Source organism: Pipistrellus kuhlii, unplaced genomic scaffold (genome assembly GCF_014108245.1).
Source record: "Pipistrellus kuhlii isolate mPipKuh1 unplaced genomic scaffold, mPipKuh1.p scaffold_m20_p_1, whole genome shotgun sequence".
NCBI lineage: Eukaryota > Metazoa > Chordata > Mammalia > Chiroptera > Vespertilionidae > Pipistrellus > Pipistrellus kuhlii.
This window is the reverse complement of record NW_023425404.1, coordinates 116,642,533-116,668,310: the sequence shown is the minus strand read 5'-3', so window position 1 is coordinate 116,668,310 and position 25,778 is coordinate 116,642,533. Positions and strand designations below refer to the sequence as shown.

General features: G+C 43.1%; 1 protein-coding gene across 11 annotated transcripts in view; it reads left to right on the top strand.

The window, feature by feature from the left end:
• Nucleotides 1-25,778, top strand: part of NMT2 (N-myristoyltransferase 2) — a 68,468-nt gene that overhangs the window by 17,411 nt on the left and 25,279 nt on the right. For 3 of the 11 annotated variants that reach the window (XM_036460693.1, XM_036460647.1, XM_045588323.1), the window contains exons 1-9: nucleotides 1,283-1,349; nucleotides 13,266-13,401; nucleotides 13,738-13,804; nucleotides 17,728-17,872; nucleotides 19,637-19,755; nucleotides 19,851-19,942; nucleotides 20,058-20,174; nucleotides 21,275-21,445; nucleotides 23,657-23,765. In XM_036460693.1, coding sequence (XP_036316586.1) covers nucleotides 1,298-1,349; nucleotides 13,266-13,401; nucleotides 13,738-13,804; nucleotides 17,728-17,872; nucleotides 19,637-19,755; nucleotides 19,851-19,942; nucleotides 20,058-20,174; nucleotides 21,275-21,445; nucleotides 23,657-23,765 — 1,008 coding nt within the window. In that variant the 5' untranslated portion in view covers nucleotides 1,283-1,297. Of the gene's footprint in view, nucleotides 1-1,231; nucleotides 1,350-13,265; nucleotides 13,402-13,737; nucleotides 13,805-17,727; nucleotides 17,873-19,636; nucleotides 19,756-19,850; nucleotides 19,943-20,057; nucleotides 20,175-21,274; nucleotides 21,446-23,656; nucleotides 23,766-25,778 lie in introns of those variants that run through there. The other 8 variants (XM_036460668.1, XM_045588329.1, XM_045588328.1 and 5 more) reach the window with 6 other exon arrangements.

The following is a 25,778-nucleotide window of genomic DNA, read 5'->3' as shown; positions in this document are numbered from 1 at the left end:
TCTGTGCAAGTTAGTAAGAGACAGTTAGGCGAATCAAAAGTGTTCAAAGATACTAAACAGTTTACAAAAGAAGACCTAAAAATTGCCAATAAATATCTAAAACAATGTTCAGCCAGTAGAAATACATAAACAAGAGTATAATGTAGCAATTACATGGATTCTGAAACCAGGCTGGCTGGATTCAAGTCCTGGCTCTGCCGTTATTAGCCATGTGACTTCTATAAGTTACTTAATCTCTCTATATTTCAGTTTCCTCTTTTATAAAATGGAAATAATAAGGGACTGAGCTCACAAAGTTGTGCCAGTTTATAATATTGTTGTCTGTAAGGTGCTTAGAACAGTGCCTTATAATAGTGTGTTTAATGTTAGCTGCTGTGATGATGACAGCAATGATGGTGACTGTGGCAATACCAGATTGTTCTCCAAAGTGGTTACATCAATTTACATTTCACCAGCAGTATATGAATGTTCCCTTTCTTCACATTTTCCCAATAGTATTAGACTTCAAAATGTTTGGCAGATCAGTGGATAAAAAGTAGAATCTGAGATTGTTTCCTTTTTCTTATTGAGATTGAGCATCTGTTCGTAAGTTTATTAGCTGTTAGGGTTTCCTCTTTTGTGAGTTGCTTATTCATATCCTCAGCACATTATTTTGTCAGTCTTTTGTCTTCTTATTGATTTTTACATTGATTTTTCATTCATCTGGCAAATATCTAGTGAAGACCTTTTATATGTCAAAACCTATTTTAGGTGATAAGAATACAAAGAAAAATGCTGTTCTAGTTAGAGAAGATAAATGAATAAATAATACATTTTTAGCTAGCAATAAGCTATACAATATGAAGTAAAATAGATTATTCATAATAATATCTAACTCAGTGGTTTCTGTATGTCAACTATTAATACTGATGTATTAATTTACTTTATACTCACAATATTTGTAACACTATTGAAAACTTCATCTTTTTAAAAAATATATATATTTTATTGATTTTTTTAGAGAGGAAGGGAGAGGGATAGAGAGCTAGAAACATCGATGAGAGAGAAACCTCGACCAGTGCCTCCTGCTGGAGATGTGCCTGAAACCAATGTACATGCCCTTGACCGGAATCGTACCTGGGACCTTTCAGTCCGCAGACCAACGCTCTATCCATTGAGCCAAACCGGTTTCGGCTTAAAACTTCATCTTTTTACAGATATGGAAACGGGCTCAGAGAGGTTAAGTAATATCCTGTAAGTCACACAGCTAGGAAGTAGTGGAGTCAGGATTCAAAACCAGGTGGTCAAACTCTAGATAATGCCTACAGTCTTGGTTAGGATATTATGTTCCTCTGTCTGCTGTACTGGAGGTAAAATGTGAAGGGCAAAGAGCTTTTTATATATTCTGACTATTAAAACTTTAACATTTATACTAATAAAAGCGTAATATGCTAATTAGATCAGATAGACCAGATGTTTTCTGGATGTCTTTCCAGACAAAGTCTCGGAGGGTAAAGCAGCTGCAGTGGCTGTGAGGGCCGAGGGCAAGGCAGCCATGACAGCTGGCAGTGGCAGCAGCAGCGAGGTGTTGGGGGTGGCGCCTTCCCCTGATTGGCCTGCTCACCTCCTGCAGAGGGAAGTCAGACTGCGGCTTAGTCAGTAGGACATCCCCTGAGGACTCCTGGACTGTGAGAGGGGGCAGTCCGGGCTGAAGGATTTCTCCCCCCTCCCCCCACCCACCAAATGCACAAATTTTAGGGGGGGTTAGGGGCAATCAGGTCGGCAGGGAGAGCAGTTTGGGGTGATTAGGCAGGCAGGCAGAGGCAGTTAGGGGTGATCAGGCAGGCAAGTGGAGGTGGTTAGGGGCAATCAGGCAGGCAGGCAGGCAGAAGAGGTTAGGGCCAATTAGGCAGGCAAAGGCAGTTAGGGGTGATCAGGCAGCAAGGCAGGTAAGTGGTTAGGAGCCAGTAGTACAAACTGACAGTCAGACATCCCCCAAGGGGTCCTGGGTTGGAGATGGAGCAGGCCGGGCTGAGGGATTCTCCCCCCTCTCATGCACGAATTTTATGCACCACACCTTTACTGTGCTTTATAAGAATCTTGCCTCATATTTTCATTTTAAAATTTGGTTTATGATCACTTTGATACAAAATGTTTAACTTTGATGTAGTTAACAATGATGTAGGTTATCCTCTTTTAGCCTATGGTTTTGTACTTTTGGGTCCTTGTTTAAGGAATTCTTTCCATCACTGACATTATAAAGTTATTGTCTTATTCTTTCAGTTACCCATTCAATAGATATTTACTTCAGCATCTACAATACTATAGGCCAGACATTGTTCTGGGCACTGGATAAATATTAACTGAGCCAACTAAAGTTTCAAGGTTTTGTTTTCCAAGTTTGGGTTTATAACTCATTTGGAATTTGTTTTTGTCATTTGTGGGAAATGGCAAAATAATTAAATTTTTCTCTATATAGGAAATCTGTGCTGTTTTGCTGATCTATTTATCTCTTCTTGAGCTTTGTTGTAATTTTAATAGTATTTTAGTTGCGATTAGAGGGTTTGTGATTATTAGACTAGTGACCTGTTGCAGGAATATTCCTGTAAGACTTCTGGGCTGCCACGGCTACCTCTCCCGCGCCCCCGCCACCTCTCCCGTTGTGGGGGGCAGGGTGGGGCAGAAGGGGCACGCCCTGCCCCCCCCATCCACCCCACCATGCTCATGACCACCACCAAAACCAGCTCCATGGTTGCGCGTGCCACTGCCACCACCGCTGCGCACCTTGCACCGCTGCCTCTGGGGCCACACGTGCCACTGCTGCGCGCCCCGCCCCGCCCACCCGACCCACCGCCCCCTCCGCCTCCCGCCGCCTCTGGGGCTGTGCACCATCACTGCTGCCTCTCCCCGGCCATCTGCGCCCACTGCCTCCATGGCCAAGCATCACCCCTGTGCACCTCGCATGCCTGCACGTGCTGGCAGTGCTTTTCTTCCAGCGCTTTCCCTCCAGCAGCCTCAGCTGCCTTGCTTTCCACTTTCCCTCCCTCCTATGCTGTCTTCAGTCTTCACTTTTCCCTCCCTCTGCGTATGCAAATTAACCGACATGTTTATTGGGTTAATTTGCATATTTGCTCTGATTGGCTGGTAGGCGTGGCTTGAGTAGTGGAGTGATGGTTAATTTGCATGTTACTCTATTAGGTAGGATAATTTAGACATCCTTTATTCTTTTTAAAAATATATATATTTTATTGATTTTTTACAGAGAGGAAGGGAGAGAGATAGAGAGCTAGAAACGTCAATAAGAGAGAAACATCGACCAGCTGCCTCTTGCACACCCCCTATTGGGGATAACCAGCATACATGCACTTGACTGGAATCGAACTTGGGACCTTTCGGTCCACAGACCGACGCTCTACCGCTGAGCCAAACCGGTTTCCGCAATTTAGACATCCTTTAAAGTACAGTGAAGATTGAAATCAACTATAATCCCACCATTTTCTATGCAGGAAATTGGAAACTAAAGGGGGAAATTGTAAAATAGTTATGATATCAAACTACTAATGGCTCTTGGGGGGTGGAGAAAGCTCATTGATTTCTCTGCTGGAATCCTATGAAATCCAAAATGTTTCTTATCTTTGAGATTCACATGCCATAAATTGAGCTCCTTTGATGTCATCCTTAAAACTGATGTACCATATTAGTGCCCCGGCCTATTTGCTCAGTGGTTAGAGCATTGACTTGAGGACCGAAGGGTCTCAGGTTCGATTCCTGGTCAAGGGTATATACCTCCGTCGCAGTATTGATCCCAGTCCTAGTTGGGACACATGCAGGAGGCAACCAATCAATGTCTCTCACATCAATGTTTCTCTTTTTCTCTCCTCACTCATTCTTCCCTTCCGCTTTCTCTAAAAATCAATGGCAAAAATATCCTTGGGTAAGGATTAAAAACAGTAAAAACAATTAATGTATTAGTTATGATAGTCTAATTGGCTATAACAAGTAGACCTTAACATATAATTGGAAGTTTATATACACTGGAGGTTTTCTTATTTACAGGTCAAGGTGTTCAGATGGATGGTTAAGGGACTTTCCTTTGTTCTTTCAGTCAGAAGCTAGTCTTCCTCCATCAGATGGCTGTGCCATCCTCTAGTGTCTTATCCTTCACCTGCATCCAGTCAGCACAGGAAAGGAGGAGTGTGGAGGAGCATGCCCAAGAGGGTCTCTGGGCCAGTGAAAAGACAGCTACTACTTCCACTCCTTTCCCACTGCCCAGAACTTACTCGCATAGCCATACCTCACTGCAAGGAGCTGGGAAATATCTTGATATGAGCTCAGGTAGAGAGGGTGAGATGGACTTTTGGGGGCAGCTAACAGACTCTGTCTCTATTATTTCTTTTGGAGCAACTGTAACATGTTTAACACTTTACTATAAAACTAGAGGCCTCTGATGCACGAAGGTTCGTTTAAGAATGGGCTTTCCTTACCCTGGCTGCCAGCACCGCCTTCGCTCCAGCTGGAGCTGCCTTTCCGCCTTCCTATGCTGCCCAGAGGCCCAGAGCGGCTAGTGTGGTTCCTGCGTATGCAAATTAACCCAACCAAGATGGTTATTTGCATATTCGCTCCTGATTGAATGGTGAGCGTGGCTTGTGGGTATAGCAGAGTGATGGTTAATTTGCATATTACTCTTTTATTAGATAGGACTTTTATTAGATAGGATGCTTGTAGTTTCTATGAGTAAGGAAGTTGGAAAACGCAACTTCTCACTTGGGGCATCTTGCACAGGTGCAGTCAGATGTTGCCTTTAGGAATCTTCTGCAGACTGACCCAGCTGATTATCCAAGAGTGCTCCCTCCCATGGTTGCTAGTTGGTGCCAGCTGCTGCCTGGAAGTTCAGCTGCACTATCATCAGCCCGGTGGTTAGGGCAGTCATACTTCTTATATCACTTCTGGCTGCCTCATCCCAAAGGAGCCAGGTAGAAATTTTGTGTTTTGTGACCTAACCTTAGAATCACATAATGTCATTTCTGTGTTAAGAACAAAGTGACAAGCCTGTCTATATTTACGGGAGGGGAAGAGAACCTACCTCTTAATGGGAGAAGTACCAAAGAATTTTTGGGCTTGTTTTGAATCTGCTTGCACCTGGAGCACTGTCTGGCAAAAAGAGAACTCACTATGAGATTGCATCCAAGAGGCATGTTTGCCTCTCTTAGTATATATGCTTGTTAGTCTTTGGGCAATACAGTGTTACTGCATTAATAATGAGTTATGTTATAATGGGGCTCCTTGTATTTACAATGTATTTTTTAAAAATAAGGACACAATGCCTTGGTCAGGGTGGCTTCATTGGTTAGGCATCGTTCAATGCACCAAGAGGTCATTGGTTCTATTCCTTGTCAGGCCACATGCCTGGGTTGCAGACTCAATCCCCAGTAGGGGCCATACATGAGGTAGCCAGTTAGTGTTTCTGTCTCTCATCAATGTTTCTCTCTCCCCATCTTCCTTTCTTTCTCTCTAAAATCAAAACATTACAGGCCCGGAGCAGCAGCTGCCAGGCTTGGAGCGGCCAGGCCTGGAGCAGCCGGGTCGGGTGCGGCCAGGCCTGGAGCAGCAGCTGCCAGGCTGGGAGCGGCCAGGCCCGGAGCAGCAGCTGCCAGGCTGGGAGTGGCCAGGCCCGGAGTAGCCGGGTTGGGTGCGGCCAGGCCTGGAGCAGCAGCTGCCAGGCTGGGAGCAGCCAGGCCCGAAGCATCCAGGCCCAGAGCAGCCGAGTTGGGTGCGGCCAGGCCCGGAGCTGCCGGGTCGGGTGCGGCCAGGCCTGGAGCAGCAGCTGCCAGGCTGGGAGCGGCCAGGTCGGGAGCGACAGTGGCCGGATCAGAGCAGCTGGTTGTGGAACGGACCAGAGCAACAGAGGCCAGGCCCGGAGCAGCCAGGCCTGGAACAGCTCGCTCCTCGCCTGCCCTTGCCCCAAGGCTGCCTCTCAGACATGGCTGGAAACTTTTGTGGGAACTTGAGGGTCTGCTGAATCAAGTGATGAAGGCTTAGATCTGGATATGTTCAGTTAGTATAGTGCTGGGATTTTGATCTGTGAGTGCCTTGTGCAGGGCCTGGATGAGATTGGTTGACCTATTTGGAAATGTATTTTGTGTGAAGTGTATCTTTGGGCATGTGGAGGTATTATTGATATGAGAAAATGCTAAGTAACTGATTTACTATCTGAAAAGGGATTTACTATCGGGGAAAAAGAGGGAGAAAAAGACTGAACATAAACTGTGCACCTATGGATGAGGACAATGGGGGAGGGGAAGGGGACGGAGGGTGGGGTGGGAACCTGGTGGAGGGGGGAAGAAATGAGGAACCTCTGTAATAATATGAACAATAAAGATTGATTTAAATAAATAAATAAATAAAATCAATTAAAACATTAAAGAAAATAAGAACACTATACTTCACATTATATGCCTTTATTCCAAATGAATTATGAAGCTTTTTTTTCCCTGAAAATTATATAGAAAGGAAAGTATAGAAGGATGTCTATGTAATTTCAGTAATGGGGATGACCTTTCTCAGCAAGATTTAAAAGCCAAGAACCCACAAGGGAAAATATTTAAATATTAGACTCAATAAAAATTTGTATGTCTATACAGGAAAAGATACCATAACTAAAACTCGAAGCAAAAAAATAAACTGGTTAAGTATTTGTAATCTACATAATAGACCACAAACTAAGCCATGTAATATAGACAAAAAGTATTATCTTATAGGGCTGTTAAGAGGATTAAATGAGCTTAGCGTGCCCAAAGTAAAAATACCTAATTATTATTTCTATCCATACTTTTGATTAAAGAACACCTACAAATCAATTTTTAAAAATATGACAACAAAAACGCCTATGAATGAGCAATTTGTGAAAAAAATAAAAATGGATGATAAACATGTAGTTTCACTCCTTTTTAAACAAAGAATTAAATCTACAATGGGTTTTCTTTCTACCTATAGGACTTGTGGAGGAAGGGGGTTATAAAGGTTGACAATATTTCAGTGATGGCCTAGAAGCAGGGAAATAGACATTCTTATTTACTGTTCTTTGTTCCTTCATAGACAACGTATGTGTGTGTGTGTGTGTTTTAACCCTCTCTGGTATCCCTCTGGCTTATTTCAGAATTTTTTTAGTTTGGGAGGTTTCTCTGAAGGTCTCCATTGCTATGTCCTTTAACTCAGAAGTTCTTTCCTCAGCTGTGCCCAGTCTGCTAACAAGCCCATTAAAGGCATTCTTCATTTTAGTCACAGTGTGTTTGATCTCTAGCATTTCTCTTTGGTTCTTTTTGGAATTTCCATCTCTGTGTTAATCTTGCCCACCTCTTCTTTTATGCTTTTTACTTTGTCCATGTGAGCCCTTAGCACAGGGGTCCTCAAACTTTTTAAAGTGGGGGCCAGATCACGGTCCCTCAGAGAGCTGGAGGGCCGGACTATATGAACTACTAATTCCTACTGTAACACCTCGGCTGCGCTCACTGCCCAAAAAACCTGGCGGGCCAATCAGACTCCTCTGCGGGCCGCATGTGGCCCGCGGGCCGTAGTTTGAAGACGCCTGTTAGCATATTAATCATAGATGTTTTAAATTCCTAGCATGATCGTTGTAAAAGCTTTGCTTCGTCTAAATTCTTATGCTTCCTGTCTTTTCCAATTGTGTTTTTTGTCTTTTATTGAGTAGTATGTCTTGTAATTTTTTCTTGTTAGCTGGACATGATATCCTACTTAATAAAAGAGTAATATGCAAATTAACCGCCACTCCGTTATGCCCGCCAGCCACTCCCATCAGCCAATCAACAAATATGCAAATAAACCCAACCAGGATAGCTATGACCACAGAGAGCAAGAGGGAGGCTTGGGTTTCCCAGGCAATGGAAGAAGCCAAGCTTTCCACCTGCCCTTGCCGGCCTAGGCCTCCACTCAAGGTTACAAAGTTTCAATTATAGAAGGTAAACAAATCCAAACAGAAATGGCAGCAGCCATGGAGCAAGCAGAAGACTTGGCTTTGCTCCAGGCTACAAAGTTTCAATTGTAGAAGGTAAATAAATTCCAGATACCAGGGCCTCTGCTTGGGTCACCAGGGGGCATGGCTGGCCTGCAAACTACCACAGGCCCCTTGCTCAGGCCACTCCATGCCCCAAGGGAACCCCCACTCTGATCTGGGACCCCCTTCAGGCAAACCAGCTGGCCCCTACCCATGCACCAGGCCTCTATCCTAACTAATAAAAGAGTAATATACAGATTGACCATCACTCCAACACACAAGATGGCTGCCCCCATGTGGTCAAAGATCCTGCCCCCATGTGGACACAAGATAGTTGACCCCACAGGATGGCCAGCAGGGGAGGGCAGTTGGGAGGCACCAGGCCTGTAAGGGAGGGCAGTTGAGAGGGACTAGGCCTGCAAGGAAGGGCAGTTGGAGGTGATCAACCCTGCAGGGGAGGTCAGTTAGCGGTGACCAGGCCAGTAGAGGATGGAAGTTGGGGGCAAACAGGCTGGCAGGGGAGCAGTTAGACATCAGTCAGGCTGGCATGGGAGTGGTTAGGAGGTGACCAGGCTGGCAGACAGAAGCAGTTAGGGGCAATCAGGAAGGCATGGAAGCGAGCAGTTTGGAGCCAGCAGTCCTGGATTGTGAGAGGGATGTCCAACATCTCTCGAGGGGTCCCAGATTGGAGAGGGTGCAGGCTGGGCCGAGGGACACCCCCCCTTCCGGCCCCGTGCACAAATTTTGTGCACCGAGCCTCTTGTATAGGATAAAAGGAACTGCTATAAAGAGGTTTTTAGTGGTGGTGAGGTGGGGGGGAGGGGAAGTGCTTTATCTATACTAATCAAAGGGCAATAAGCTAATGAGACTGGGAGACCAGACATCTTCTGACCATCTGACTTCCTTCCAGACAAAACCATGGTGGTAGGGGCTAAGGCAGAGGCGGTTAGGGGCGATCTGGCCAGTTAGGGGCGATCAGGCCAGCAGGGGAGGGCAGTTGAGGGTCATGAGGCCGACGAGGAAGGGCAGTTGGGGGCCATCAGGCTGGCAGGGGGAGTGGTTAGGCTATTAAGCCAGTAGAGAGGCAAGCGGTTAAGAGACAGTGGTCCTGGATTGCAAGACCTGTGGGATTGGGCCTAAACCCGAGATCGGACATCCCCTGAGGGGTCCTGGATTGGACAGGGTGCAGGCCGGGCTGAGTTCCCCCCACCTCCTGGTGCACATATTTTGTACATTGGGTCTCCTAATAGCCCTGTAATCAGGTCCAGTCTTAGTTAGCATGTGCCTCTAGACTAGGGGTGTCGAACTCAATCAGAGAAGGGGCCAAAATCTAAAATCCAGCCTAAGTCGTGGGCCGAATGGTTTACTGAACAGTCATAAACTGTCATTGTGATGGAAATGCAGCGGAGTGCAGTGATGACAGCGCAGTGCGGGCCACATTGCAAGGCCTGGCTGGACGGATTTGGCCCGAGGGCCTTGTGTTTGACACATGTGCTCTAGACTGTGAACTCACAAGTATTTCGGTTTTATCCGTCCCCCATAGGTGGCACAGAATGGCTCGTGTGGGTCAGAGTTGGGTATCTCCCTTCCCCAGGTCAGTTAGGCTCTGGTCATCTCCCAGCAGGTTAGGCTGTGGCTGACTAATCTCTCCTCAGGGCAGACCTTGTTAAGAAGAGCAGAGTGCTCTGGGTTTTTCAAGATTTTCTCTCCCCCCTGGTAGAAGCACAAGGGGACTTCTCCGATATTTATTGTGGGAACCTGTTTGGGGCTCCTGGAGGTAAAAATCACAAAAATGTGAGAGACCCCTACAACTGGGTCCCCTGGAGTTTCTAACTCTCAGGCTTGTCCACATACATGTAACCTCCAGCACTTGGTCAATCCCAGTGGATTTAAGAATTGTTGATTTTCCAGTTTGTTAGGAATCAGTAATGATTTCTAAGCTCCTTACATGCAGAACCAGAAACTGTCCGTTTTGCTATTGGTGGAGTGGAAATTGGTAAAGCATTTATTAAAGCAGTCATAATCTTCTACTAAAACTTCAGCTTCGCATGCCCCTTGTCTTAGCATTTCCACGTTCGGACATACTAGTATGAGGAACAAAAATATAAGTACCAGAATATTTTTTGGCAGCAGTATTTTCAATATGGGAATGAAATATGATACTAGTATATTTACACAATAAAATGCTATCCAGTAACTAAAGAGAAATAATGTAGCTCAGTATATCCTGACATGGAAAGAAGTCCAAGACATATTTTGAAGTGAAAGGAAAAAAAAGGAAGTTTCATAATGTTATGTTTAAGATTCAATTTTTGTTTAAAACTTAGTCACAGTAAAAATTAAGGCATGCTTAGGAAAGAAAATTTTGGGGGAACACATATCAGAAAAAACTATTGGTTGTCTTTAAGAACAAATGTTATAAGAAGGATGTTAACAAATTAATGACATTTGTGTTTTCTATGGTGCATATGTATTTTAAAATTAGGTAAAAATTCAAGAAAGAAAATGGTTGGGGATTGATAGAGCTAATTGAGAACAATGGAACAGAACTAATTATTCCTACATCAAGGCACAAGTGCAATAATAATCTCTTGACTCTAAATTTTTATTTAGAGTCAGAATTCTGTAATATTTTCCTACTTCAAGGCACAAGTGCAATAATAATCTCTGATCTAAATTTTAATTTATCTTCTGAGAATAGGTAATGATAGGCCGAAATAAATAGGAATTTTAAATCTGTGTTTCTTTTGTTCTTTAGAAGCAGCCATAGATGACAAGGGTTCCAAACAGAAGTGTCTTACCAGTGAATGTTTACATGTAGAATTTTTTATTGTTAATCTTTTTAGCAAAATTTTCATCAAGAAAAATTTCCCCCTCTGCTGAAAAGCAGTTTCTTTGGTTCTGTGTGTCAAGATTAGTGGTTTGTTGTACCCAAGAGATGTTTATAAGGAATTTTGACATGTATCTCTCCCTTTAAAAAGCTGCCTGGCCAGTGTGGCTAGGTTGGTTGGGTGTTGTCCTGTGCACCAAAGGGCTGCCAGTTCAATTCCTAGTTGGGGCACATACCTGGGTTACAAGTTCAACTTCCAGTGGGGGACATGCAGGAGGCAGCTGGGATTGATGTTTCTCTCTCACATCCAAGTTTTTCTCTCTCCCTCTCCCTTGCTCTCTCTAAAAATCAATAAAAAGTATTTTTAAAAGATCAATTTAAAAAGCTGACTAAGAATTAGATTAGTGGAGCAGCGATAACTGTGAAAACTGTTTGACTTCTGTTACAAAGTACTAGAGGCCTGGTACATGAAAATTCATGCACTGGAGGGGGGGTCCCTCAACCTAGCCTGCCCCCTCTCACAGTCCAGGAGCCCTCAAGGGTGGGAGGCAACACTCCCTTCACACCTCTGCTGCTGCCACTGCCAACAGGACAAGCCTTGGCTGGCCCTGGTTACCTGAGCTTCAGGTGGCCCTGGGTGGCTGGGCAGCCACCACCTGAGGCTTATCTGTGCCTCAGACTGGCCCTGGGCAGCTGGGGGGACGAGGGGACTGGGGGACTTGGGAGGCAGGCGCCCCTGCGGGGCTGAGTGACTGGGCACTGCAATCTTGTGGCTGTGAGCACTGCCATATTTGAGGGTGTGGCAGTCAGTTAGCATATTCCCTCCTTATTGGCTGTGGATGCTGCCATTTTGTGAGGGCATGACGGTCAATCAGCATATTCCCTCTTTATTAGATAGGATAGTTTAGGTCTACAGTTTTCCCGCTGGAATGACAACTGAGCATTCTGCAGGATGAATGAGTGTAGACTTCTGAATTACTTGTCCTGTTAACTTTCTAGTCTGACTTGTTTTCATTTTCTACTTAAATGCTATTTTGGGTTCCTGGACCCAATCCCAGCATGTGTGTAGTTGGGGAGAATCCCACACAACAAGCAATTCTCAGATACCAGCAGAGTATCCAAGAATTCAGCTCAATTCTGACGCTGTCTACTCAAAGGCAGCCTCGGATCCCACAGGTTAAGGTAGGGGTGTCGAACTCAATCAGAGAAGGGGCCAAAATCTAAAATCCAGCCTAAATCGCGGGCCGAATGGTTTACTGAACAGTCATAAACTGTCATTGTGATGGAAACGCAGCGGAGTGCAGTGATGACAGCACGGTGCGGGCCACATTGCAAGGCCTGGCGGGACGGATTTGGCCCGCGGGCCTTGTGTTTGACACATGTGGGTTAAGGGATCAGTCCTACAAGACTGCCCCCTCTTAGCCCACACTTTCAGACACAAGTACCATGTCCAGATTTTTACATGTATTTTTGACCAAAGATTCCCAAGACCCCGTCTTTGAGTTTGATAAATTTTCTAGAGTGGCTCATACAACTTTGAAATATTTTACTTACCAGATCACTAATTTTATAAAAGAACTAGAGGCCCCATGCATGAAATTTGTGCAAGAGTAGGTCCTGCTTCTCCCGACTGCTGGTACCGGCTTCCCTCTGGCACCCAGGACCCAGCTTCCCTCGTAGCCCCGGTTTTGTCTGGAAAGTGATCTGGAAGGACATCCGGTCTAATTAGCATATTATGCTTCTATTACTATAGATATAACTCACAACATCCAGATGGAAGAGATGCATAGAGTAAGGCCTGGGGAAAGGTATAGAGCTTCCATTTTCTCTCCAAGCACACCATTCTCCCAGAATCTCCACCAACCTGGAAGCTCTCTAAACCCCGTCCCTAAGGGTTTTTATGAAGGTTTCATTACATAGGCATGACCATTAAATCATCAGCTATTCTCTTGCCCCTCTGTCATCCCCGGAGATTGGGAATTGGCACTGAAAGTTCCATTCACATGAGTAACTCTATTAGCAACCAGCCCTTACTTAGGTGCTTTCCAAAAGTCACCTCATTAACATAAGAGGCATCTTTAAGCGCTCATCACCTAGAAAGTCCCAAGGGTTTTAGGACTGTTGGCCAGAAACCATCAACAAAAACCAAATATATATGACCAAATATATATATACATATATATATATAGGCTGTCCCAAAAATGAATATACACTTCAAATGATATAAAGTTAGTGTTTATTAACTGAAAAGGAGTGAAAATTAAGTGAGTTATCTGCTGTTAAAGTGCGTATGTGTTTCTATGTGTACACTTATTTATTTATTATAAATCACAATATCATACATCCTAACATAGTTTTTCCCTATATATTTTCCATATATTGTTTTAAATGATTGATTTTATATAATGATTGCTATTGTTTTATTCTCTGTGAATTTCCAAACAGAAGTTCCAGAGGGGACTTGGGGGCCAAAAAGAAAAAGAAGAAACAGAAGAGAAAAAAGGAGAAACCAAATTCTGGAGGCACCAAGTCAGACTCTGCATCTGATTCCCAAGAGATTAAGATTCAACAGCCTTCAAAAGTGAGAGCCCTGTTTTATTTTAATCTGTGTGGTTCCTCATGCATTTGAAAGCATGTCTGTGTAGCTGTTGGATCAGAGATGTAGTGAGGGTTTTGTGACTACTGTGACAGTAGCCAGTGGGTTCTTATAGCCTTGTTAAATCTGACGTCTGCAGCCAGATAACAGAGAGGGACATTTTGTGCTTTTGTGTGTACTAGGATACCGCCTGCATATTTCTCAGCAAATTAGTATATAGATTATAATCATAGAACAAAGTCTCAGCTGTGTTTTTTTAAAGTTACACTTAATATTTGATAACTATTAGTACAGAAGATATTCACATTTTAATTTTTCTGGGTGTCTGTCTAATTATCTGAATAGCACAACATCATCTGGCAGCAGATTTCAGCGGGAGCAGCCACGGGTAAGTCTTATGTTGACTTTGAATCAGAACAGTCTTCAGTGGCCACTCTTAATTTCATTGCCACGGGTGGGAAATAGTGCCTAATGTTTTCCCTGAAGAAGCACCCTTTTAAACCAAACCAGAAGTTATCTGCCTGGGCACTGTGCCAGCAGATTGGTACATCTGGTGGTGCATATGGCAGGCACCCTTTCTGGAGGGCCAGCCCCAGTCACCCTAGCTATGAATACAGGCTTTGTGTGCTGGGCCCAGCGAAACACAGAGCCTTCTTGATGCAAGAAATTCTGCAAAAAGAGGTAGAATTAGAAGTATAATGAAATAGTTATTTGATGCAGGAAGTGTGTGTCATGGGAGGGACTCAGGAGGTGCCATGGGAACCTGGGTTCCATCCTGACCCATAGCTCTCAAGCTTGGCCTTTGCACAGAGTTCTGCCCCTCCTTAAGCCCATTTCCTCATCTGCAAAATGGGTATGATGCCTTCTCCCCAACTCACAGGGTTGTTATGAAGTTATTAGATTAAAGGCCTGGTGCACAGAATTTGTGCATGGTGGGGGGGAAAGGGGGGTGTCCCTTAGCCTAGCCTGCAACCTTTCCAATCTGGGACCTCTCGAGGGATGTCAACTCCCCATTTAGGCTGGATCCTGGGGAGTCAGACATCCCTCTCACAGTCCAGGACTGCTGGCTCCCAACCGCTCTCCTTCCTGCCTGATTGCCCCTAACTGCTTCTGCCTGCCAGCCTGATCACCCCCTAACCACTCCCCTGCCAGCCTAATTGATGCCTAACTGCTCCCCTGCTGGCCTGGTCACCCCTAATTGTCCTCCCTTGCCAGCCTGGTCACCCCTAATTGCCCTCCCCTGCCGGCCATCTTGTGTCCATATGGGGGCGGCCATGTTGTGTGTTGGAGTGATGGTCAATTTGCATATCACTCTTTTATTATATAGGATCCTTTTTATTAAATGGTATTTATATAATAAAGCACTTTGTCTACCTGGCACTTATAAACCACTATGCAAGTTTTGTGAGGTTAAAATTTTTATTCTTTTACAAGTTTGTTTGCATTATATCGTGTGAAGTGAATCTTGCAGGTAGTTTTGTTGTTGCCTGTTTTACACTTAAGGACCAGGAATCACTGAGAAGGAAAATTACTTGCCCCAATTTTCCCCTGATTGCCTTTGTGGGGTGAGAAGAAAATGGAGTCTTCCTCCCTAGCTTTTCACCTTGGTTCTCAGGTAATAAATATTCTATCCACCGGACATAATTTCCAAGGTAACTCATGTAAGGTACACCATAAGCTTGCAAGATTTTTCCCCCCACATAAACATGTTGTCACATATATGCAGTTGTGACCATGTCCTTATTGCTTCTGTCATCACCATCAGCTTCTCATCTCTGAAACCTATGATTTTGAGCCCTCCTCCTGTTTCTGGTCACTCATAAGAAACTAGAACCAGCCAAGGCTGGAGGAACTGTTAGCATTATATGGTAGAGAAATTCTTTTCTCTTTAAAACTAAGAATAAGTTAAAATAGTTTAAATGTGGGCTATTCTTCATAGCATTTTTTAGAAGTTAGACTCATTTCTTTTAAGCTGACGTCAGCTCTAGATAACACCATAAATTGCAGTGGATCCTGCTTAAAGAATATTCTGATGTACACTCAAGAACCAGAATGAAATATTGGTCTGGGTTCTTGTAGATTTTCAAAGTATTAAATTTGGAAAATAACAGATGAAGAGAACAGTTGATATGCTTATATCACAGGAGGAGATAAGGAGGAAAAGACGCCTGCCTGACTCTTTCTTAGGAATATTTAATGGGAAGCTAATGCCGGTTGGTATACATTATCACGTTTCCTAACACTAATTCATTCCTCGCCAGGTGGTACTGAAGGTGGATAGGTTAAGAATTTACCATAGCTGAGTTTTCCTTACTGCTTTGTCACCATGGATTTGAAAATTGTGCTTGCTTTAATCTACTTTCAGAAAGAATTTAAATAAATCACATATTATTGGGATATAAATTAATCCCAATGGAATGTAAATTCATAAATGGTGATTTCATGTAAACACTACTGGTCAACTCATTGAGGGTAATTAGGTGGGGTAGAAAGCACATTAAGAGTGCCTCTTAATGGAGTTGAGATATCCTTGGCTCCTTTGGCACAAAGATGCTGACTCATGTTTGTTATAAAATAGTTGCAATTTGCAATGCTAGTATTAGGGGATTTAACTCGCATCAGGGAGGAAGAACTACCATGGCAAGTTCAGGGAAGACATTAGCGGTCTATTCTGAAAGAGTGGGTTCTACTCTGCCTTTTTAAAGATAAATGGGTGCATGTACAAGCACTATTAGCTCACGTGCTATGCTCTTAGTTCCTGTTTGAGGCATAGATCTCCCAACAGGCCGTGCTGATGGGGGTCCATTTAACTGTAGATTTCACTTTGCTAGAAACCAGTTACTTTATGTTGGAGGTTCCAAAGAGATGCAAATGAGAAATTAAGACACGCACTAGCCTTTTTACAACAGCAAAAGTATTTTGTTAAATTAGTATGTGTAATTGAGATGTGCCCCTTATGATTTAGACTTTAACCAAAATATAAGAACTTACAAAAGTCGTGGCAGTCCTGGCTGATGCTGTTAAACTTATAAGGGAAGGTGTTAAGACTATAACCTACCTATCTCTGGTTAGACTCTAGCACTTTGTTTCCTTGATTCATTTTAGTGGCAAGAATCTTAAGGGAATCCAGTGAGTAAAGCAACACAGGACGGTCTGTATTAAATAAACCCCATTTTGTACCTGGTCAAACAAGTAAGCGTCCAGGTTAGAAGATTTGCTTCAGACCACACACATGAGGGTAAAAGTTGAGCAGAAGTCTCTGTTTATACACTATTGAGGGCCAGTGGTCCCTTTCCTTGGTGTCCATGGTGTGTTGACATACAGGCAGCCTCAGGACTCAGACCCACTTCTGAACTGCAGGGAAGAGCTAGCATTCTGTGGATGGCCTCAAAAGCATATGGCAAACCCATATCCATATTCAGTCCTACACACTATTCATTCTCTAATTCTCGAGAATAGTTTCATTTTGCAGGTAGTATGACATTAGTAGAGGGATTTTCCAAAAAAAAACAAAACAAAAAAAAAAAGGAGCTGGGGAATCTTTAACGAAATATTGGCTTTGAGGAAGGAGCTTTAGAATTTGAAGGTATTGTCAGCTTTATAGTCTGAAAATATGTTTTACTTTATAAAAAGGAGTTTAGTTTCAAACAGGCTAGAATGGCCCCTGATTTGAATTCCTAGAGGACACGGCTGGTTCTTGTTGGAAGGTTTGTTTCTAGAGGTGTGTCAGGGTGAAGAGAGGGAGGTGTGGTCCAGGAGGAAGGCATCCCTAGAGGTTTCCTTTCCTGATTCACTTTTTTCCCAGCTCGTACTAAGTTCAGATTTTGTTCTTTCTTCTTCTTAATGAACTTGTCTGCCTACTTTCCATCCTGGAAGTTATTTCCTTTGTGCCCACATCACTACTGCAGAGCATTAACCCTGACAATGAAAGCAAGGCTAGTGGCTGGCTGGCTGCTGAATGACAGTAATGCATGTGTTGCATGTCACCCCTTTTTGCTGCTGCGTTCAGATGAGTAATGGTCGAGACCATTTGCAGATGGGTGGGAAACTAGAGTGAAGGGTAGTTCTACTTACTGTAGATTTCCCAAACTATCAAGCCCCAGTAAAGCTATAGTGGCTGTCTTTAACATAATATTGCTTAAATTTTAATGTGTTAGCATACATGAGCCCAAGGCCCTGACAAGGTTTAGAGGAAGACTACTCATTTTTCGGTGGTGTAGTCACCGAGGCAGATGCAAGTGTCTCTGCCCCAGGTATTAGAGCTGTGGCAGCGACCTCACAGTCTGTGTCTGTCTGTCTTTGCTGTTGCAGAACCCTGCCATCCCAATGCAGAAGCTGCAGGACATCCAGAGAGCAATGGAGCTGTTGTCGGCGTGCCAGGGCCCCACCAGGAACATCGGTGAGGCTGCCAAACACAGATACCAGTTTTGGGACACACAGCCAGTACCCAAACTAAGTAAGCTTCCTGCTTTTCTCCTCCGCCCTCCCCAGAACAAAGCTGGTTAACAACAATCAGAAAACACAAAAGAAGCTTTATTTTACTTATATAACTTGTTTCATACCACAGGTTAGAAATTTATACAAAAGTAATACTTCTTAAAGTTAATATCCATCACCACACACGGTTACAGAATGGTTTTTGTAATGAGAACTTTTAAGATTTATTCTCTTAGCAAACTTTCAAATATGTAATATGTTATGAATTATAGGCTATACATTAAAGGACTTATTTATCTTATAACTGAAAGTTGGTTCCTTTTGACCCCCTTTACCCACTTCTCCACCCTCCATCTCCTGCTTCTGACAACCACCAATCTCTTTTCTGTATCCATGAGTTTGTTTTGGTTTTCTATACTTTTTAAAATTTAATTTTATTGTTTAAAGTATTACATATAGTAGTGCATATATCTTCTTTTTCCCCTCATTGACCTTCCTCCAGCCTTCCCTATCCCCTGTCATCCCCCCTCCCAGTGTCTTGTGTCCATTGATTGTGCTTATATGCATGCATACAAGTCCTTCCATTTTCCTGTTTTCTTAGATTCTACATATAAGTGAGATTATATGGTAATTTGTCTTTCTCTGTCTGACTTTTTTCACTTAGCATAATACCTTCAAGGTCCATCCATGTTGTCCAAATGGCATGATTTCTTTTTTTTATGGTTGAATTATATTTAGCAGATATTTGTTGCGTGTTTGTTATTAAATGTCAGGCACTGGGTACTTAGTGGCGTGAAAGTAGGGTAAGTGGTACCCAAGTAGGGGTTGGGGGGAGGATATGCTCCAGGTGGGAAAAAGCTTTAGTCAGGGAAGGATGCTGTGAGAAAGCTATGTGTAAACTTAATATCTGAAAGAATTTTTTAAGTGGCCAGCCGAGTAAAGAGTATGGCAAGGACCTTGCAAAGGCTCTGAGCTGGGGGCAGCATGAGGGCAGGCAGTGTCGCTAAGGCTGGGAGCTGGGCCAGGTGGGAGTCCCAGGGTGGCCAGGCAGGCAGTGACATGGTTGGAGTCTGGGTTTTATCCCAGCCACACTGGGAAGCTACAGGGAAGAAATTGGAAAAGGGCACCTTTGTGGAAATTGCTAAGACGTTGATGACTTGAACTGCATTGCCAGCGATCCAGGTGGAGAGACATTAAATTATGATAATTTTAGATTTTGCTGGAAGTGGTCAGTAGTCTCTGCAGCCTTCTCCCCTCACTCTGTTCCTCTTCCCCTCTCCCCCAGTTACTTGACGTGCAGAATAAAAGTCTGTCATCAAACCTCTGTTATCGCCCATGGTGCTGTACAATTAATCTGTAATTTTTTTAATATGTTTTTATTGATTTTTTTGCAGAGAGGAAGAGAGTTAGAAACATCGATGAGAGAGAATCATCGATCAGCTGCCTCCTGCACACCCCTACTTCACACCCGAACTAGAATCGAACCCAGGACCTTTCAGTCTGCAAGCCGACACACTATCCACTGAGCCAAACTGGTTTTGGCAAGGGACTTTTTCTTTTGGTGGTGAAACAGCTGTTATTCTCCACCACTACCTAGCCACCCCTTTTCACTCTAGAGTAGCTGAAATAATAGTCCATTAATAATTATATTAGCCCAAGGGCCCTAAATATGATTTAGCACTCTGGACTCTGATTTTGTTTTATGTAACGGATCATTTTGGATCATCAGAATGCTTTGTAACTGAATATTCTCTCTTTTTGTCTTCTATCCTCTCCTCTTCAGATGAAGTGATAACATCTCATGGTGCAATCGAAGCAGATAAAGACAATGTGCGTCAAGAACCGTACTCCTTGCCACAGGGCTTTATGTGGGACACTTTAGATTTGGGTAATGCTGAAGTGGTGAGTAAAGCTCTTAAATTCAGCACTTGTGTTCATTCAGATTGCTTCTGGGTGGGTTCCGAGCACCATAAACCCACACCTGTTTGGTCTTGCAGCTCAAGGAGTTATACACTTTGTTAAATGAGAATTACGTGGAGGACGATGACAACATGTTCCGGTTTGACTATTCGCCTGAGTTCCTGCTGTGGTGAGTCTTGCTGGTCTCCCTGGCTGTGGTGGGGCGGTGGGCTGGCGGTCTCTGTCCACCCCTGTATTCTTGGACACTCACTGGCGCCTGTTTTCCTTGCCTACGTTGACTTCAGGGCTCTGCGTCCCCCTGGCTGGCTTCTTCAGTGGCACTGTGGAGTCAGAGTGTCTTCGAACAAAAAACTGGTAGGGTTCATAAGTGCCATCCCAGCAAACATTCGGATTTATGACAGGTACATATGAAAGCTTGCCCATGTCAGTTTTGATGTGTTGCTTTTTCAAGGATTGCAATTATAAGAGACTTTTAAAAGTGACTTAATCCAGGCTATTGATAGAGGTGGAGGTTATGTGTATATGGGGGGAGGGGGGGGAGAGGCAGGAGTATGTGGGAACTCTGCACATTCTGCTCAGTTTTGGACTTAAAACTGCTCTAGAAAATAAAATCTATTAATCTTTTTAAACATTAGTCTGTGAACAACAAAAAGGACAACTCTTCTTTTTCTCCCTCTGCCGCTCAGTCTCATACATGCACACACACAGATATGTTTTGTGTACATATATGAATATACATGTCCATGTGTATATTTATGTAGTGGAATAAATAAAGCTATAAATAGGTATTTTAGTTTTATTTCTGGGGAAATTCCTTTAGAAAGTTATAGGAGAGGTTTTTTAAAGTTTCTTTAATAGGATAAGTGTGTATTGCATTTATGCTCTGGGTCTTTAGTGAAGAAAGTCAAAGACTCAACTCTAGAAAGTAAAAAATCTAGTGCATAATAGATGGTTTTACCTTTCAATACAATGGGTTGTTTATTGCTAAAAAACATTTGCTCCCAAGGAATACTGTGTGCTGAATGAAATGCCTGCATACCTGCATACCCGGGAACGGGCTTTGAAGCTCTAGAAGGTTTAGTGTAGCACCTTTTAGGGTCCTGGGGATTGCATTATATCCAGAGCAACATCTTATCAGATTCTGCGTGTGGTGACCAGTGATGCCATAATTGTACACATTACAGGAAAAACACATAGAGAAACTTTGAGGCACCTCAGGTCCAGTTTCTAAACCAAGAACTTATAAAAGACCAAAGTTCTAAAATGTATTTAGAATAAGAGGTTTGCATTTCTGTAGTCTAGAGTTATAAAGTAGGGGCATATGGGAAATAGTATATGGACCTGAATTTGTGAAATGTCTAGAGGAAAGAATATATTTCTTTAATATTATATATACGGAGGTCTTTCAGTTTTTATTCTTTGAAATTTTATGGGTGTTGTCTTATTTAAAAAAAAAAAAAACGTTCATCTTATGTTTGCTCTGATTTTCTTTATTTCTTAGTGTGAAGAAGATGGTCGAAATCAACTTTCTTTGTGTTCATAAAAAATTGAGATCAAAACGGGTAGCCCCAGTGTTAATTCGAGAAATAACTAGGAGGGTGAATCTGGAAGGGATTTTTCAGGCCGTTTATACTGCTGGTGTGGTTCTTCCGAAGCCAGTGGCCACTTGCAGGTAATACCCTTACCTTGCATCTTACCTGTACCTAAGCATTGAGCCTTCCCACCCTGTTGCTAGAAGTGTTATTCTCACTTGGGGTGAGTTTATAGCTCAGGGATTTTGGCTAACCCATGATTTTGTACTTGGTTGATAGCAGAAGTGGAAATTGAAAGCAAGAACCACTTAAATCCAGTCTTCTTTCTAATTACCATACTGCTACTTGTATGCCAGTGATCTGGAGCTGCATTTCAGGGTCTCTTCTATTTGAAAGACTGGAAGGTCTGGTATGGTTGAGGCACCTCTCATGGGTCCTGGGATTGCATTTATATACAGAACAACATCTTATTAGATTCTGCATGTGGGTGACCCAGTTATGCCATTATGTGTTTTCTCTATGTGTTTTTCCTGTAATTTTATACATTACAGGAAAAACACATAGAGAAACCCCGGGCATCGTGATGTGGAAATATCCAGGGTACACTTCCTTTTCTCCTCTAACACTCAGTCTTACACCATGCTCTGCAGTGCTATTCCAAATGTCTGATAAAAAAGCCTATGACTCAGTCTGCTCTTACCAAGCTTTCAGAGGTTAATCCAGGGAAAAAACTGAGTGATGGATTGTTACTTGACTAACCTGTTTCTGAAATACAGTATCTCTTCCCTCCACTATTTTCATTTATTCAAATAAAATAAAACTTCAGGTAAACATAAAAAAGTAAGCCATAAAATTACTTTGTCCTATGAAATTATTCATAAGTAAATAGGATAAATAAGACTTCACAGGTGCATATTGGGGCTCTTGTGGCACAATCAGGTAGTGCTTGGTACTTATAGATATACTAGAGGCCTGGTGCACAAAATTCATGCTTGAGGCGAGGGGTTATCCCTCAGCCCAGCCTGCACCCTCTCCAATCTGGAACCCTCAAGGGATGTCTGACTGCCCATCTGACATTGGACATCCCTCTCACAATCCAGGACTGCTGGCTCCCAACTGCTTGCCTGCCAGCCTGATCACCCCCTAACCACTCCCCTGTCAGCCTGATTGATGTCTAACTGCTCCCCTGCCAGCCTATTTGCTCCCAACTTCCCTCCTCTGCCAGCCTGGTCACCCCTAACTGCCCTCCCCTGAAGGCTTGATTGCCCCCAACTGCCCTCCCTTGCAGGCCTGGTGCCTCCCAACTGCCCTCTCCTGTTGGCCATCTTGTGTCCACATGAGGGCAGGATCGTTGACCACAGGGGGGCAGCCATCTTGTGTGTTGGAGTGATGGTCAATCTGCATATTACTCTTTTTATTAGATAGGATGTTAATACAAATCAGCCCAATACCTAAACTGGGATCACGTAAGAAGTTCAAGCTAGTTTCTCGAAAAGTTGTTTTCTTGTCCTGGTTGGTGTGGCTCAATTGGTTGGGTTTTGTCCTGTGCAAAGGTCGCCAGTTTGATTCCTAGATGGAGCACATGCCCAGGTTGCAGGTTTGGTCCCCCATCAGCGTGTGTGTGGGAGACAACTGATCAGTGCTTCTCTCTGTTACCCTCCCTCTTCTTCCCTCTCTGAAACCAACTTTTAAAAAAAAGGGGAAAAAAAAGTTGTTTTATTGGTTGTTAGATAAATATGAAGGCTCTACTAATTTAGGGCGAATATTTTCAAGTTTTTAAACTTTTGGGTTGCTTTCTATAGAATCAGGGATGGTTATGAAATACTTACAAACTAGTCATTTAAAAAAAATGTATTTTATTGATTTTTTACAGAGAGGAAGGGAGAGGGATAGAGCGTTAGAAACATCGCTGAGAGAGAAACATCGATCAGCTGCCTCCTGCACACACTCCCTCCCCCGCTCTGGGTATGTGCCTGAAACCAAGGTACGTGCCCTTGACCGGAATCGAACTGGGACCCTTCAGTCTGCAGGCTGACACTCTATCCGTTGAGCCAAACCAGCCAGGGCCAAACTGGTCATTATTAATAAGACTGTTACAATTTTAAGATACCTCTATAGTGAAAGAGATGAAAGCTCACAAACTACAGAGGAACATAACTAGGGATGCAGGACATACTGTGGAGGTAAAAAATGAGTGATAAAATAATTGCATTGGAAGAGGGACCGCATCCAGCATTGTGCCAGGCATAACATAAGTATTCATTAAAATGTTCTACCACAGCTGAGCTAGACAGAGTAAAAATTCGGAGAGTAAGAAATCAGTCCGACTTTCAAACTTTATTGTATTCCAGATACTGGCATCGATCACTAAACCCCAGAAAATTGGTAGAAGTGAAATTTTCTCACTTGAGTAGAAATATGACTTTACAGAGAACAATGAAGTTGTACAGACTTCCAGATGTAAGTAAAATCAATTTGCAGTTTTTTAAGATTGTAACGACTAAAACATTCAATGTAGAAAGGAATTGCAGGGGTCTAAAAAACTGACTTATGTATCTGAAGATATGAATAGGTAGCTAAAAGGTCTGCATAGAATTCAGGGGCAAGCAAAAATAAGGGAGTTCATTTGGAAATACCAATTTTTTTTTTTTAAGTCTAAGTTATTCAGTTTTTGGTTGGATGGAATTAAACTCAAGGCATACGTTTTTAAATTTTGAGTATTTATGGTTTGTTAATAAAAGGGAAGAAAAGTTTCAGGCTTCTGATGAAATCTTAACGTAATAGAACTAAGGTATAAGGTTAAAAGGAGAGATCTGGGGGAGGAAATAATGTCTTATAAATAAATTATCATCTTTTTAAACTAGCAAATTCCCAAAATGAAAAATTGTCTGTATTTGTTCTTATTTAAACTTTTTGTTTTAATTTCATCCATCCCCTCAACACTCTTTCCTTTGGGAAACATCAGCTTATTTCTATATCTAAACTGTTTTGTTTAATTTACTCATTTGTTATTGGCTTTCTTTTTAGATTTCACATATAAGTGAAATCGTACGGTATTTGTCTTTCTCTAACTATTCCACTTATCATAATACTTTCTAGATCCATCCATGTTGTTGCAAATCGCAATATTTCATTCTTTTTTATTGCTGAGTAATATTCTGTAAAAATTTAAATGTTTGCCATCTTGGCTTGGATGGTGTATTAGTTATCTCTTGCTGTGTAACAAATGACTATAAATGTAGCAGCTTAAAACAATACACTTACTGTCTCCCAGTTCTGTGGGTCAGGAATGAAGGCACAGCTAGCTGAGGCCTCTGCTTCAGGGTCTCTCATTAAGCTGCCACCAAGGTGTCAGCCAGGTCTCATCTGGAAACCTGCAGGGATGGATCCATGTCCACACTCACATGGCTGTTGTCAGGCTTGAGTTCCTTACAGGCAGCTGGACGAGGGCTCGGTTCCTTGCTGACTGTCCACCCTAGCCGCCATCCGTTCTTTGCCGCCTGGGATTCTCCCCACGAGGACTTACAACATGGCAGCTTGTTCATCCAAACCAGTGAGGAGAGCGTCCATAGAGACTCTCCTAGCAAATGCACATTAGAACCTTACTCTCAATTCACAAAAGTGACATCCAGTCACCATCACCACGTCTCATTGGTTAGACACCAGTCACAGGTCCACCCATACTTGAGAGGAATGGATCCCAAGGGTGTGAGTACCAGAAGGCCATCTAGAATCTCTCTGCCACAGAGGGGGTCTTTTGTTTGAAGTTTGATTTCTTCAGAGTTACTCTGTTTTGGGGGTATTTACAAAGCAATTTAGTTGATATTTTAACTTGGTTGAGGGAGTCATGTAGAATATAGTCATGTTCCTCTAGAACTGTGGCCACTCTGGGTGTAGCACACTCCAGTTCTTTTTGCCTTTTGGCCAGTTGTGTTTGCCAAATGCACATCATCAGTGGCTGCAGAATTGATGTCTTTTTTCTGATAATAGATTAGAATTACCTAATGTCTGATTTTAGGCAGAATTTATTTATTATTATTATTTTTAAAATATATTTTATTGATTTTTTACAGAGAGGAAGAGAGAGGAATAGAGAGCTAGAAACATCGATGAGAGAGGATCATCGATCAGTTGCCTCTTGCACACCCCCTCCTGGGGATGTGCCCACAACCAAGGCACATGCCCTTGACCAGAATCGAACCTGGGACCTTTCAGTCCACAGACTGAATCTCTACCACTGAGCCAAACCGGTTTCGGCTGATTTTAGGCAGAATTTAATTAGGAGAGAAGTGGAGGTGAAGGAAAGCAGGTGTTAGAAGTGTCAGGGTCTGCCAAAACCAGTTTGGCTCAGTGGTAGAGCGTCGGTCTGTGGACTGAAAGGTCCCAGGTTCAATTCCGGTCAAGGGCATGTACCCGAGTTGTGGGCACATCCCCAGTAGGGGGTGTGCAAGAGGCAGCTGGTCAATGTTTCTT